Raw genomic sequence first — 14,753 nt, 5'->3', positions numbered from 1 at the left:
AGAATTAATGGAGCGGGAGTAGGTAGAGCATCTGAACTTTCAGGATAGTTGAATTTTTTTTTTTTTTTAATTGTTGACAGTTGATATTGTAACAAGCTCATGGAGTTCAGCAGAAGTATTACAACTTTCCTGCTTTTGGTTATGGGGAAAAAAAATATGCAGCTATAGCGTTTTGTATAAGCACATAAGTGGCAATTACAAGGTTGAAGACAGTTCTGATGGGTTTTATTTCAATTTAAAAAAAAAAAAAAGAAAAAAAAAAAACAAACAAATCTTTAAGGCAGGATTCATACATGCAAAAGGTGTAGTATTATGCCTGTAAACCCAGGCCTGACAAGTGAATCTAATGAGCTGACCCAGATTCCTTATGCTGCTTTTTGTTCTGTTAAGTAGACTGGCTCGGATTAACAAGCCGAATAATAATGCATTTGTCTGTAACCGGCCTTCAGTAAATAATAGACGTCTGATGCTTTAAAAATAAAGTGTCCATCTGTAATAAACAATGACTTTGTTCTACTTTTTAACAGAACAGGTCATTACTGTAACAGTCTCTTATAAATAAAGTTATTCTTTTTCCTGGTGTAGTCAAAGATTTTTTACATCCATATCCAAACAGAAACCAATGATTAATAAGTCCTGCAGATTAAAGAGTCCAAGACATGCCACGGTTTTCAGGTTTCTGCACTTCAGTGCTCACAGCCCATGACATCAAATACGTGCTGGTTTGTTGTCAAATGGATTATCTCAGTCTACAATATGCAAGAGATGATCAGAGGGGGCGTCAGGAGACAGATGACAAGCCGTATCTGTTCTTCAAAATTTCCATTGTTGGAATCAGGGCACTGAAATGAGAACAAATTATAAAAGGGCAAATTAATATTATGCACTTACCATTAAAAAGAAAAAAACATGGCAAGGTTTTTTTTTTGTTTTTTTTATTACCTTGCAACTACAAAAGATGACGTGTAGAATGATCAAAAGAAGCACCAACAACCCAAATATAAGTAAAAGTTGCTGCTTTGTTTGCAATACTACCAAAAATAATATGTTGGTTGGTTTTACTTACTAAAAGTCTGAGCACCCCTGGTAAAAATTACAGTTATTGTGAACAGTTAAGCAAGTTGAAGATGAAATGATCCCAAAAGGACTAAAGTTAATGACACATTTCCTTTGTAATAAAAAATAAAATTAAAAAGAAAATGGGCCAATGGGTTTTGACACCCCCAGAGATGTGCACTCTCCAATAACTTTGACCAAGGTTTCAGACCTTAATTAGCCTGTAGGGGTTATGGCTTGTTCATCATTAAGAAAGGCCAGGTGATGCAAATATCCCAGCTTTTTAAAAAGCCAGCCTCCTCTAACCTTGTGCCAAAGAACAGCAGCCATGGGTTCTTCTAACTCTGAAAATACAAGTGGCACAGGTCCACAAAGCAGGACAAGGCTATAAGAAGATGGCTTTAAGATAGCAAAGCGTTTTCAAGTTGCCCTATGTTCAGTTCGAAATGTAATTAAAAACTGGCCATTTAACAGGAACAGTGGAGGTCAAGATAAGGTCTGGAAGATCAAACAAAATTTCAGAGAGAGCTGCTCATAGGATTGCTAGAAAGGCAAACCAGAACCCCGGTTTGACTGAAAAAGACCCTCAGAAAGATTTACCAGACTCTGGAGTTGTGGTACATTATTGTACTGTTCAGAGACAACTGCACAAATAGGACCTTCATGGAAGAGTCATTCAAAGAAACCTTCTCCTGCATCCTCAATACAATTCTGCGTCAGAAGTATACAACTAAACATCTAAACAAGCCTGATGCATTTTGGAAACAAGTTCTGGGCACCGATGAGGGTAAAATTTGGACCCTTTGGCCACAACAATCAAAAGGTATGAATGGAGAAAAAAAGGGCACAGTGTTGTGAATTCTCTTTCTGGGATCCCTCTGGTGGTTACTGAAGGTAGTGGAGCTGGTCAGATTGACAGGCTGGCCACCTGATAATGACGATTGGAGATCTGGGGTTTATGACTGGTGTATTTAAGACAGCTGACTTCTTTCGATCCCTGCTGATTTTCTTCCTGTGCCTTCTGAGGTCTGATGTTTCCTGCATGGTTCAGCTAAGTGGCTCATTTGCTAATCTTTTTGCATCTGATCTGGTTTTGTCTATCTCTGCTTTGTGCGGTTCAGCTTGCTACTGCTAGGGCTGTGCTGGATCACTGCCCATGTGTTACTGCTCGTGTCAGTTTGTTTTGTCCCCTGTTATATTGGTCTCTTTTTGCTTTCAGTATATACCAGAGTGCTGATATAGTGGGGGCGAAGTCGTGTGACTTCAGTGTTTTTTTTGTGCATCAGACGTGTTGGATTTTTCAGGGTGTTTTGCGTGATTGCAGAGTGTCTTTTCTTTAATGTCCTGTCTAGTCAGTTTGGGCCCCATCATTTGCTCAGTCTATTTTTGTGCCTGCGTATATTTTCATCTTGTCTCACCGACAATATATGTTTGGGGGCTGTCTGCTCCGGGGCAGTTTAGACTTCACCTTTCTTGCTTTAGGCTGAGTTAGTTCTCCGGCTGTGCCAAGGCGTCTAGGGCATCGTAGGTACGCTCCACGGCTACTGATAGTGGTGTGGATAGGATCAGGGGTCTGCAATTCGCTTAGTTTCCAACCTCTCTGGTTTTCTGTGGCTTGGCCTAGTCCTGTTATCCTCCTCGGTGACCCATTCATAACAGCACAAATTGTCAGGATAAGAACATCTTGCCAACCATTTAGCATGGGGGTGGATCAATCATGCTTTGGGGGTGTGTTGCAGCCAATGGCACGGGGAATATTTCATGGGTATAGGGAAGAATGGATTCAATGAAATTTATAACAATTTCTTGATGCAAACATAACTCCTTCTGCAACAAAACTTAAGCTGAAAAAAAGGATGGCTTCTACAAATGAAGAATGATCCTAAATCCCAAACATCAAAATCCACAATATACTACCGCAAAAGGCGCAATCTGAAGGTTTTACAATGGCCCTCACAGTCCCCTGATCTGATCATCACTGAAATTCTGTGGCTAGACCTCAAAATAGCAGTGCATGCAACACGACCCAGGAATCTCACAGAACTGGAAGAATTTTCCAAGGAAGATTGGATGAAAACTGATCAAAACAAGAATTGAAAGACAGGCAGGGAACAACTACTGACACAGAGGTACCATCTAACGGGACCGCTGGACCCTCTTTCTCCCCTCTATACCTCTCCTGAACAATAGCTCTGCTCTCCGCCGACTCCCTGTGAACTCTGGGTCCCGGTGCACAGAGCAGGTACCTCTGCTTTTTGGCCCCGACGTCACGCTCCCCTCCCCTGCCTCCACACACACGCTGTCATCTGATAACGAACGGCGTGTGCTGCCTGCCTTCTGCTGAGGAACGCAGTGATTCTCCTCCATGCTCCTCACCTCCCTTGCTGCCGCCTGCTCGCCGCTGGGAATTAGGGCTGCTCGGGCTGAGCAAAAATAAATGGAGACGTGCCCTGAAATTTTTCCCGCCTTTGACCGGCGCCATATTGCCGGTGGGGGCGACGGAGCTGAGGGCTGGAGTTATAAGTGCAGCGCTGCCTGAGATTGTGAGGCTGCTTTGCGGCTAGTCAAGTGGCTGAGGGGTATGAGGAGGAGAAAAGGGAACTAGAAAAAAAAAAGAAAAAGGAAGAGGAAGGAAAAAAACAAAAACAAATTTACAAGCTAAATAAACTTATAAGGTCTGAGACTGTTAGAAGTTATAAGTACCTAGCATCTTCTAACTCCTGCTTTTTCATTCTTCTGACTCTGATTGGCCATCTATTAGCCCACAGATTGAATCCCATAACCAACAGATATAGAAATAAGGATTCATAGTCCTTTCTTTTGGATTTGATTCATTACTGGATCAAAAGGTGGCACCTAGTGGCTATCCCGCAGAACTGCACTCAATATCTCACAGTAAAAGTAGAATCTACCCAACTGTTCGCCCTTTAAAAATAGAACTGCTGGCTGCACACAGAGGCTCCTGCAGTGTGGATCCCACGAGTCAGCCTTCTGAGGGGACAGAAATTTCTGAACACCCGACGCTTTCCCCTTATGTTAGCTAGGAGGAGAGACCCTTTGAGTGCCTAGCTGAAATCTCGTCACATAATTCTTTATATAACCCTTACTGATCGCCCAGATATTTAAGGGGCAGGTCTCTGTTAAGTAAAACTTGACTCTCGGGGCCTTCGGGAGGCTGAACTTGAAGATGGCCGCATTTTAATAGAGCTCCCTAACGGCAGAACTGAATCCACTGCCATCACACCGGGAATCCCAGAAGTCCTCTAGGCGCAGGCAGCGCTGACATCCACGTGAAACCTGGATTCCAATACGTGGGGCACATGCTGGAGTGCTCCACGCTACATCACCGGATTGCAAGGTAACCGTGGCATCTACAGTACATGTGAGGCAGATATTCAATAGCGACGCCACTGCCAAACCTACACAAGCTCATCAGGTCTCTCTCACTATGGAAAAATTCGTAGCCAAATCTGGAAAATCCAATAGACCCTCGACTAGGCACAAGAATACTACCTCCCCACCTAAGATGACCGCTGATGCAGAACGGGAGGATACGCAATCTATTGCTCAGGCCATTACAGACATTTTAATGCCGAAAATAGACTCTCGACTGGTGGAATTTCAGTCAACTTTGGATGCTATCGCCGCTCAGGTTAACACACAAGGGGTACGCATATCAGCAGCAGAACAAAGAATGTCAGCTCTGGAGGACATAGTTACAGAGCTCTCCAGGAAGCTAGACCAGAGGGATAAAAATGTCACATTTCTTCTGGATAAAGTCGATGCTCTAGAGAACAGATCTCGGCGTAATAATCTGAAGCTTGCTGGTCTCCCTGAATCGATCAAAACGCCTGATTTGATGGGGATAGTGTCAGAATGGCTCCCAGAGGCACTAAATTTACCACTGCCCTCAGGTGCCCTGAAGATTGAGAGAGTTCATCGCCTGGGTCCTCCTAGGAATGGTATGGACTCTAGACCACGTCCGGTAATCTTCAGGGTCCTGGATTTCCAAGATAAAGTCAGATTGCTATCGGCATACAGGAAGAAGCAACCATTATCCTATGAGCATCATAAACGGTTTCTCTTCCAGGATTACTTGGCTGTGGTGGCTGCCAAACTTAAAGCTTTTCATCCCGCATGTGCCATGTTGGTGGATAAAGGTATCCGTTTTGGGCTACAATGCAGAATGTGCTGAATATTTTTTCATAGGAATTTGGGAAAGTTATGAAATGTCCTATAAATGGCTGTTCTAAGGCTACATTCACACAGCGTTTTTGCTGCAGTTTTTGACGATACGTTTTTCAGCTGCAAAAGCAGATCAGCTTTATAAAAAACCGCATCACCTGAAAAGGTTTTTGAGCTCATAATGTTTTCAATAGCAAAAGCAGATTAGAAATCTGCTCTATCCATTTATCCATATCTGTCTATCCATATCTTATCTGTACCAAAAAGAATGAAAGCCGGGTAGCACACAGACTAACCCTTTTTTTTTTTTTTTTTTTTTTTTTTTAGCACCAGTCAGGTAACACCTCATAGCTGCCCAAAAGGACACCCAGGACAGGCATTGCTCGTCTTCAGTAACACATCAACATCAATTGATAGTTGGAATAAATAGACTGCATTCACCACATCTTAAGGTGCAGGCTCTATTTTCAAGTGTAGGGGTGTGCAGTATAAGGTTCTGCAGAACAGTAGGAGGTTCTGCAGAACAGTAGGAGGTTCTGCCCCCCCCAGTTTTGATCCTGGCTATTACCGTTTCTTATAGATATGGCGAACCCTCAGGTAACCCTAAATGAAGGTCAATGGACACAAGTGGCTGAATTGAAGGAATTGCTTAATCACCTATTTACCGTGACTAAAAAAATTACAAGCTGAGGATTTAACTCCTGGCATTTTCATAAGGGAGTGGAAGAACTTGCTATTTTGCCTGTCCCAAAGAGGAGATTTAATCGCAGATGGCATTTCTGCTTCAATGAAACGGAGAGAGACACAGCTATTGGAAAATAAAATTTTTCTGGTAGCTGTTTATGTGGACCCAAGTCATCGTATATTGCTTGATGATCAACAGCTTACTAAAGGAAAAGAAGCTCTGACTGAGGTAGCAGTTAGGATGAGTGGCCTACAGGAGGACTGCCAGGCGCAAGAGGACTTGGGTCCTGACAGTGCTACTGCTGCCATATCTTCATCCTCATCAGATGAGGAGTTTGACTTTGACAAGTATTTGGATGATATGGAGCAAGCAAAGCGTTGCTGCAAGGAAAAAGATTTCACTCCGTCTCCTACAGCAAGAAGATTGACCATATTTCAGCAAAATGTTTCACTTGCTCTCAAAGAAAAATTCAACCGATCAAAACAGACTGTGCATGAGGCAATTCCTTTAAACTTGGAAATTGTTACAAATGTTGCCCATGTGGTTACGGCTTTGCCTCCAACCCAAGTTAGTGTAGAGAGGTTGTTCTCTGCCCTTAAAATTATTAAGTAAACTCATGTATATATCCCCTAAAATGATACTTTATTATTTAAAAACCACGACTGTGGTATACACCAGAAAAAATGTGACAGAAATAAAAAAAAAACAATTGAAAAGGTGTTCAAGCAAAGCCCATACTAAGGTGACACCTTGGAGTCCCTTATCCGTTGCTGAGCTATATCCTGCCTGGCCGCGGAGGTTGGCACCCTAGGGGGGAACGTTGTGGCGCCCCCGCTCAATGAAGGCTATCCCTAGGGGCCCTGATAAACCCTACAGCCACTAGTGGTCCCTTCTACCCGATGTATATAAGGGAACCCCTGCTTCTAGACAGAGACCAACTGCTCTATAGAGGACCCTGTGTCCCAAAGAAAGAGGTTAAAAATAGAATTAGAACACATATGGCATTAGGTGGTCATAATAAATCCTGTCCCACAAAGACAACCGTGAGACAACACAATGGGATACAACAATTCGGATAATGCCTCAGTCTCATATACAAAAGATATATTGTTATAGCAAAAAGAGGCACACATTCTATTGAATTAGTGACAAGCCATAGCCCAGAAACCGGCCATCAACAATATCCCATTTGTTACAAGTATACAATGAACGCAGAGCTGCAACAGCGATACTCATCTGCGTTTGTCGCCACCTGCCATCAAATGGTTAACGCCTCAACGCGTTTCGCCTTATTAGGCTCATCAGGAGGCCTGATGCTTCGATATCTAGTGTCCCATAAAGGTGCAAGTAGCTTACCGATACTCAGTACTGCTCCACTCTTTAGGCTCTGCGCGGCAGGTTTAAAGAGTGGAGCAGTACTGAGTATCGGTAAGCTACTTGCACCTTTATGGGACACTAGATATCGAAGCATCAGGCCTCCTGATGAGCCTAATAAGGCGAAACGCGTTGAGGCGTTAACCATTTGATGGCAGGTGGCGACAAACGCAGATGAGTATCACTGTTGCAGCTCTGCGTTCATTGTATACTTATAACAAATGGGATATTGTTGATGGCCGGTTTCTGGGCTATGGCTTGTCACTAATTCAATAGAATGTGTGCCTCTTTTTGCTATAACAATATATCTTTTGTATATGAGACTGAGGCATTATCCGAATTGTTGTATCCCATTGTGTTGTCTCACGGTTGTCTTTGTGGGACAGGATTTATTATGACCAGCTAATGCCATATGTGTTCTAATTCTATTTTTAACCTCTTTCTTTGGGACACAGGGTCCTCTATAGAGCAGTTGGTCTCTGTCTAGAAGCAGGGGTTCCCTTATATACATCGGGTAGAAGGGACCACTAGTGGCTGTAGGGTTTATCAGGGCCCCTAGGGATAGCCTTCGTTGAGCGGGGGCGCCACAACGTTCCCCCCTAGGGTGCCAACCTCCGCGGCCAGGCAGGATATAGCTCAGCAACGGATAAGGGACTCCAAGGTGTCACCTTAGTATGGGCTTTGCTTGAACACCTTTTCAATTGTTTTTCTTTATTTCTGTCACATTTTTTCTGGTGTATACCACAGTCGTGGTTTTTAAATAATAAAGTATCATTTTAGGGGATATATACATGAGTTTACTTGAGAATCCTTAAAGTCAGATTTTAGGTCATCTATGAAGGAGGATCTGATGGAGGCAATTCTATTTCTAAGAACAAATTCATAGACTGCACAAATGTTATTTAGTATGTTTTTGCCACTTACATAGTTTATTACATAGTGTGTGTGTGTGTGTGTATTATATATATATATATATATATATATATATATATATATATATATACACACACTAATATATATATACACACACACTAATATGTGTGTGTGTGTGTGTGTGTGTGTGTGTGTGTGTGTGTGTGTGTATATATATATATATATATATATATATATATATATATATATATATATATACACACATACACATACACACACTAATATATATATATACACACACACACTAATATATATGTGTGTGTGTGTGTGTGTGTGTGTGTGTGTATATATATATATATATACACACACACACACACACACACACACTAATATATATATATATATATATATATATATATATACACACACAATCGATATTACATAGTGTATTACATATTTCCAATTTATTACAGTTTGTGTTCTAAAGAAGTATTCCAATAAATATATTATGTTTTAAATGTCTTGATTATTGTATCATAAAAATGATTAAATGTCTGATGTTCACATTGTACTACAATAAATTTTTCACTTAAATATAAGCAATATATGTTGGAGTCGGTGGAAGGGAAATTGAGGAGTCAGTCGCAGGTTTGGCTTACCGACTCCACAGCCCTGATGTTCATTGCACCTTTTTGTTGATGTGGCCTCTACGCCCACTCGCTGGGATGGGTGTGGGGTTCATACGCATCTGATATTAGTTGGAAAGATTACAGCACGTTCTGGTATAGGATAAATGATAGATAATAGCAGTACTTCTTTGTCCACAATGCATTTATTATATTGGTGCTCTGGGAATATGAATGGCCTAAACACTCCAGTCAAGAGGATAAAGGTTATGCATTACTTACAACGCTTTAACTTTCATATAGTCTTTTTTACAGGAAACCCATTGGGTAAGGGATAAGCATCCATCTTTATTTATTAAAAAATACACACTGTGCGCTGAGGCATCAAATTCCAAAAAACAAAGGGGGGGGGGGTGGCGATACTTATCTACTTATCAATAAAGGTCTTAAGTATGATATTTTGGACACCTGGGAGGACCCAATGGGGAGAATTTTAATATTCAATATAAAAATAGAAGTTTGCTATAATTTGGTAAATATTTACGCACCTAAAGGTCCAGACTCGCAGTTTCAAACCCAGTTGCTCTCTAAATTGGCGGGTTGGGACGCAACCAATCTGATAATTGGGGGGGGGGGATTTTAATGAGGCACATGATATATCTATAGATAGGTCAGGATCACACAGTCATGGAGCTATAATACATGATGGTCTCATCCAGAGCTGATGGACCGCTTGGGGCTGACAGATGTATGGAGGTGGCAGCATCCCACTGATAAGGATTTCTCACACTATTCTTATGTTCATAACACTCATGCAAGATTAGTCTATTGGTTATTGGGATTATCTATGGTGGCCCTTGTTCTGCCGACAGATATCTAGGATATTCAGATATCTGACCATGCCCCGGTGGTTTTCAAATCTAGATTGGCAATTCCAGCATGTAAGGAGAGGAGATGGAGGTTCCCCTCTTATTTATATTCATCTGATTTTAACCCCTTCATGTCCAAGCCTATTTTGACCTTAATGACCTGGCCATTTTTGGTAATTCTGACCAATGTCCCTTTATGAGGTAATAACTCAGGAACGCTTCAACGCATCCTAGCGATTCTGAGACTGTTTTTTCGTGACATACTGGGCTTCATGTTAGTGGTAAATTTAGGTCGATAATTTTTGCGTTTGTGAAAAAAATCTGGCAAAAAATTTAGAAAATGTCGCAATTTTCAAATTTGGAATTTTTATTCTGTTAAACCAGAGAGTTATGTGACACAAAGTGATTACTAAATAACTTTTCCCACATGTCTACTTTACATCAGCACAATTTTGGAAACAAATTTTTTTGTTATTAAGTTATAAGGGTTAAAAGTTGACCAGTGACTTCTCATTTTTACAACAAAATTTACAAAACCATTTTTTTTTTTTTTTTTTTTGAGGACCACCTCACATTTGAAGTCACTTTGAGGGGTCTATATGGCAAAAAAAAACCAAAAGTGACACCATTCTAAAAACTGCACCCCTCAAGCTACTCAAAACTACATTCAAGAAGATTATTAACCCTTCAGGTGTTTCACAGGAACTAAAGCAACGTGGAAAGAAAAAAATGGACATTTTAATTTTTCTTACAAAAATGTTCTTTTAGCATCAATTTTTCCATTTTCACATGGGCAACAGGATAAAATGGATCCTAAAATTTGTTGGGCAATTTCTCCTGAGTACACCGATACCTCATATGTGGTCATAAACCACTGTTTGGGTGCATGGCAGGGCTCACAAGGGAAGGAGCACCATTTGACTTTTTGAATGGAAAACATGCTGGAATATTTAGCAGTTGCCATGTCGCGTTTCGAGAGCCCCTGTGTGCCTAAACATTGGCGCTCCCCCACAAGTGACCCCATTTTGGAAACTAGAGCCCCCAAGGAACGTATCTACATGCATAGTGATCACTGAACCCCCAGGTGCTTCACAAATTGATCAGGGGGAAAAAAAAAAAAAAAAAGCCTTTTTTTTTTTTCACAAAAATTTTCTTTTAGCCTCAGTTTTTTCATTTTCACATAGGCAACAGGATAAAATGGATGCTAATATTTGTTGGGCAATTTCTCCTGAGTGCACAGATATCTCATATGTGGTCATAATCCACTGTTTGGGCGCACGGCAGGGTCCGGAAGGGAAGGAGCGCTATTTGACTTTTTGAATGGAAAATTAGCTCCAATCGTTATCGGACACCATGTCGTGTTTGGAGAGCCCCTGTGCATCTAAACATTGGAGCTCCCCCACAAGTGACACCATTTTGGAAACTAGACCCCTTATGGAACTTATCTAGATGTGTAGTGAGCACTTTGAACCCCCAAGTGCGTCACAAAAGTTATTAACAGAGCAGTGAAAAAAAAAAATAAAAAAAAAATCATTTTTTCCCTCAAAAATAATTTTTTAGCACGCTGTTTTTTATTTTCACAAGGGTAACAGGAGAAATTGGACCACAAAAGTTATTGTGCAATTTGTTCTGAGTACACCGATACCCCATATGTGGGGGGGAACCAATGTTTGGGCGCAAGGCAGGGCTCAGAAGGGAAGGAGCGCCATTTGACTTTTTGAAATGAAAATTACCTCTAATCGTTAGCGGACACCATGTCGTGTTTGGAGAGCCCCTGTGTGCCTAAACATTAGAGCACCCCCACAAATGACCCCATTTTGGAAACTAGACCCCCTAAGGAACTTATCTAGATGCATAGTGAGCAGTTTGAGCCCCCAAGTGCTTCACAAAAGTTTATAACGCAGAGCAGTGAAAATAATCATTTTTTCTCAAAAAAAAAACAAAACATTTTTTAGCAAGCAATTTTTTTTCCCCACAAAGGTAACAGGATAAATTGGACCCCAAAAGTTGTTGTCCTGAGTACGCTGGTACCCCATATGTGGGTGGGGACCACTGTTAGGGCTCGGAAGAGAAGTAGTGACGTTATGAAATGCTGACTTTGATGGAATGGTCTGTGGGCATCATGTTGCATTTGCAGAGCCCCTGATGTACCTAAACTGTGGAAACCAGGGCTGTGGAGTCGGAGTCGTGGAGTCGGAGCTCATTTTGGTGGAGTCGGAGTTGGAGTCGGTATAAAATGGACCGACTCCTAAAATATATAATAAATTGGGTACAGTAATTCAATGCAGGATGTGCTTTATATTTTTTCATAGGAGTTTGGCAAAGTTATGAAATGTCCTATAAATGGCTGTTCTATTCCTGATCTAAGGCTACATTCACACACAGCATTTTTCCTGTGTTTTTTGAGGATACGTTTTTCAGCTGCAAAAGCTGATCATCTTTTTAAAAAACTGCATCACCTGAAAGGTTTTTGAGCTCATAGATAATGTTTTCAATAGCAAAAGCAGATTAGAAATCTGCTCTATCCATATCTGTCTATCCATATCATATCTGTACCAAAAAGAATGAAAACCGGGTAGTACACCAATATACACTCACTGGCCACTTTATTAGGTACACCTGTCCAACTGTGTGTTAAGACTTAATTTCTAATCAGCCAATCACATGGCGGCAACTCAGTGCATTTAGGCATGTAGACATGGTCAAGACAATCTCCTGCAGTTCAAACCGAGCATCAGTATGGGGAAGAAAGGTGATTTGAGTGCCTTTGAACGTGGCATGATTGTTGGTGCCAGAAGGGCTGGTCTGAGAATTTCAGAAACTGCTGATCTACTGGGATTTTCACGCACAACCATCTCTAGGGTTTACAGAGAATGGTCCGAAAAAGAAAAAAAATCCAGTGAGCGGCAGTTCTGTGGCCGGAAATGCCATGTTGATGCCAGAGGTCAGAGGAGAATGGGCAGACTGGTTCGAGCTGATAGAAAGGCAACAGTGACTCAAATTGCCACCCGTTACAACCAAGGTAGGCAGAAGAGCATCTCTGAACGCACAGTGCGTCGAACTTTGAGGCAGATGGGCTACAGCAGCAGAAGACCACACTGGGTACCACTCCTCTCAGCTAAGAACAGGAAACTGAGGCTACAATTTGCACAAGCTCATCGAAATTGGACAGTAGAAGATTGGAAAAACGTTGCCTGGTCTGATGAGTCTCGATTTCTGCTGCGACATTCGGATGGTAGGGTCAGAATTTGGCGTAAACAACATGAAAGCATGGATCCATCCTGCCTTGTATCAACGGTTCAGGCTGGTGGTGGTGGTGTCATGGTGTGGGGAATTTTTTCTGGGCACTCTTTGGGCCCCTTGGTACCAATTGAGCATCGTTGCAACGCCACAGCCTACCTGAGTATTGTTGCTGACCATGTCCATCCCTTTATGACCACAATGTACCCAACATCTGATGGCTACTTTCAGCAGGATAATGCGCCATGTCATAAAGCTCGAATCATCTCAGATTGGTTTCTTGAACATGACAATGAGTTTACTGTACTCAAATGGCCTCCTCAGTCACCAGATCTCAATCCAATAGAGCATCTTTGGGATGTGGTGGAACGGGAGATTCGCATCAGCGATGTGCAGCCGATAAATCTGCGCCAACTGTGTGATGCCATCATGTCAATATGGTCCAAAATCTCTGAGGAATGCTTCCAGCACCTTGTTGAATCTCTGCCACGAAGAATTGAGGCAGTTCTGAAGGCAAAAGGGGGTCCAACCCCTTACTAGCATGGTGTACCTAATAAAGTGGCCAGTGAGTGTATATTCTGTTCTATATAAATATCTTGATTATTGGATCATAAAAATGATTAAATGTCTGAGGTTCACATTGTACTACAATAAATTTTTCACTTAAATATAGGCAATCTGTGTGGGAGTCGGTGTAAGGGAAATTGAGGAGTCGGAGTCGCAGGTTTGGCTTACCGACTCCACAGCCCTGGTGGAAACCCCATTTTGGAAACTAGACTCCCCAAGGAACTTATCTAAATGTGTGGTGAGCACCTTGAATCCCCAAGTGCTTCACAGAAGATTATAACTCAGAGCCGTGAAAATCATTTTTTTCCTCAAAAAATGTTTTAGCTCGCAAATTTTTATTTTCACAAGGGTAACAGGAGAAATTGGACCCCAAAAGTTGTTGTCCAGTTTGTCCTGAGTACGCTGGTACCCCATATATGGGGGGAACCATTGTTTGGGCACACGTAAGGGCTCAGAATGGAAGTAGTGACGTTTTGAAATGCAGACTTTGATGGAAAGGTCTGCGGTCGTCGTTACGTTTGCAGAGCCCCTGATGTGCCTAAACAGTAGAAACCCCCCACAAGTGACCCCATTTTGGAAACTAGACCCCCCAAGGAACTTATCTAGATGTGTGGTGAGCACTTTGAACCCCCAAGTGCTTCACAGAAGTTAATAACGCAGAGACGTGAAAATAAAAATAATATTTTTTTTCCACAAAAATAATTTTTTAGCCCCCAATTTTTTATTTTCCCAAGGGTAAAAGGAGAAATTAGACCACCAGAGTTGTTGTGCAATTTTTCCTGAGTACGCTGATACCCCATATGTTGGGGTAAACCACTGTTTGGGTACACATTGGGGCTTGAAAGGGAGGGAGCACAGTTTGACTTTTTGAACGCAAAATTGGCTGGAATCAATGGTCGCACCATGTCACGTTTAGAGACCCCCTGATGTGCCTAAACAGTGGAAACCCCTCAATTCTAACTCCAACACATACCTAACCTCAACCCTATTGGAAAAATAAAAATAATTTCTTTATTTTATTACTTGTTCCTGCCCATGGGTGTGATAAAGGGGGAGGTTTATTCACTTCATTCAATTTTGATCACCGTGAGTTTATCACAGTGATCAAAATAAATGAATGCATCTGCAGCCGGCGGGCGCTGGGGGGGGGGGGGGGGGGAAGCAGAGAGAAGGGGGAGGGGAGCAGATGATGACATCAGTCGGTATCGGGGGCCCCGTGAGTCGTGTGTGTGTGTGTGTGTGTGGGATGTGTCGGATCTGGGTCTCCAGCCACGTCCG

The 14,753-nt window shown here is 41.9% G+C and overlaps 1 protein-coding gene across 1 annotated transcript in view; it reads right to left on the bottom strand.

The window, feature by feature from the left end:
• Nucleotides 1-208: 208 nt before the first annotated feature.
• YRDC (yrdC N6-threonylcarbamoyltransferase domain containing) overlaps nucleotides 209-14,753 on the bottom strand; it is a 47,650-nt gene continuing 33,105 nt past the window's right edge. The window contains exon 6 of the mRNA XM_073572089.1: nucleotides 209-842. Coding sequence (XP_073428190.1) covers nucleotides 782-842 — 61 coding nt within the window. The 3' untranslated portion in view covers nucleotides 209-781. The remainder of the gene's footprint in view (nucleotides 843-14,753) is intronic.

Source organism: Dendrobates tinctorius, unplaced genomic scaffold, assembly GCF_039654945.1.
Source record: "Dendrobates tinctorius isolate UK_male_01 unplaced genomic scaffold, ASM3965494v1 ptg000007l, whole genome shotgun sequence".
Classification (NCBI taxonomy): Eukaryota; Metazoa; Chordata; class Amphibia; order Anura; family Dendrobatidae; genus Dendrobates; species Dendrobates tinctorius.
This window is presented reverse-complemented; position numbering and strand designations above follow the sequence as displayed.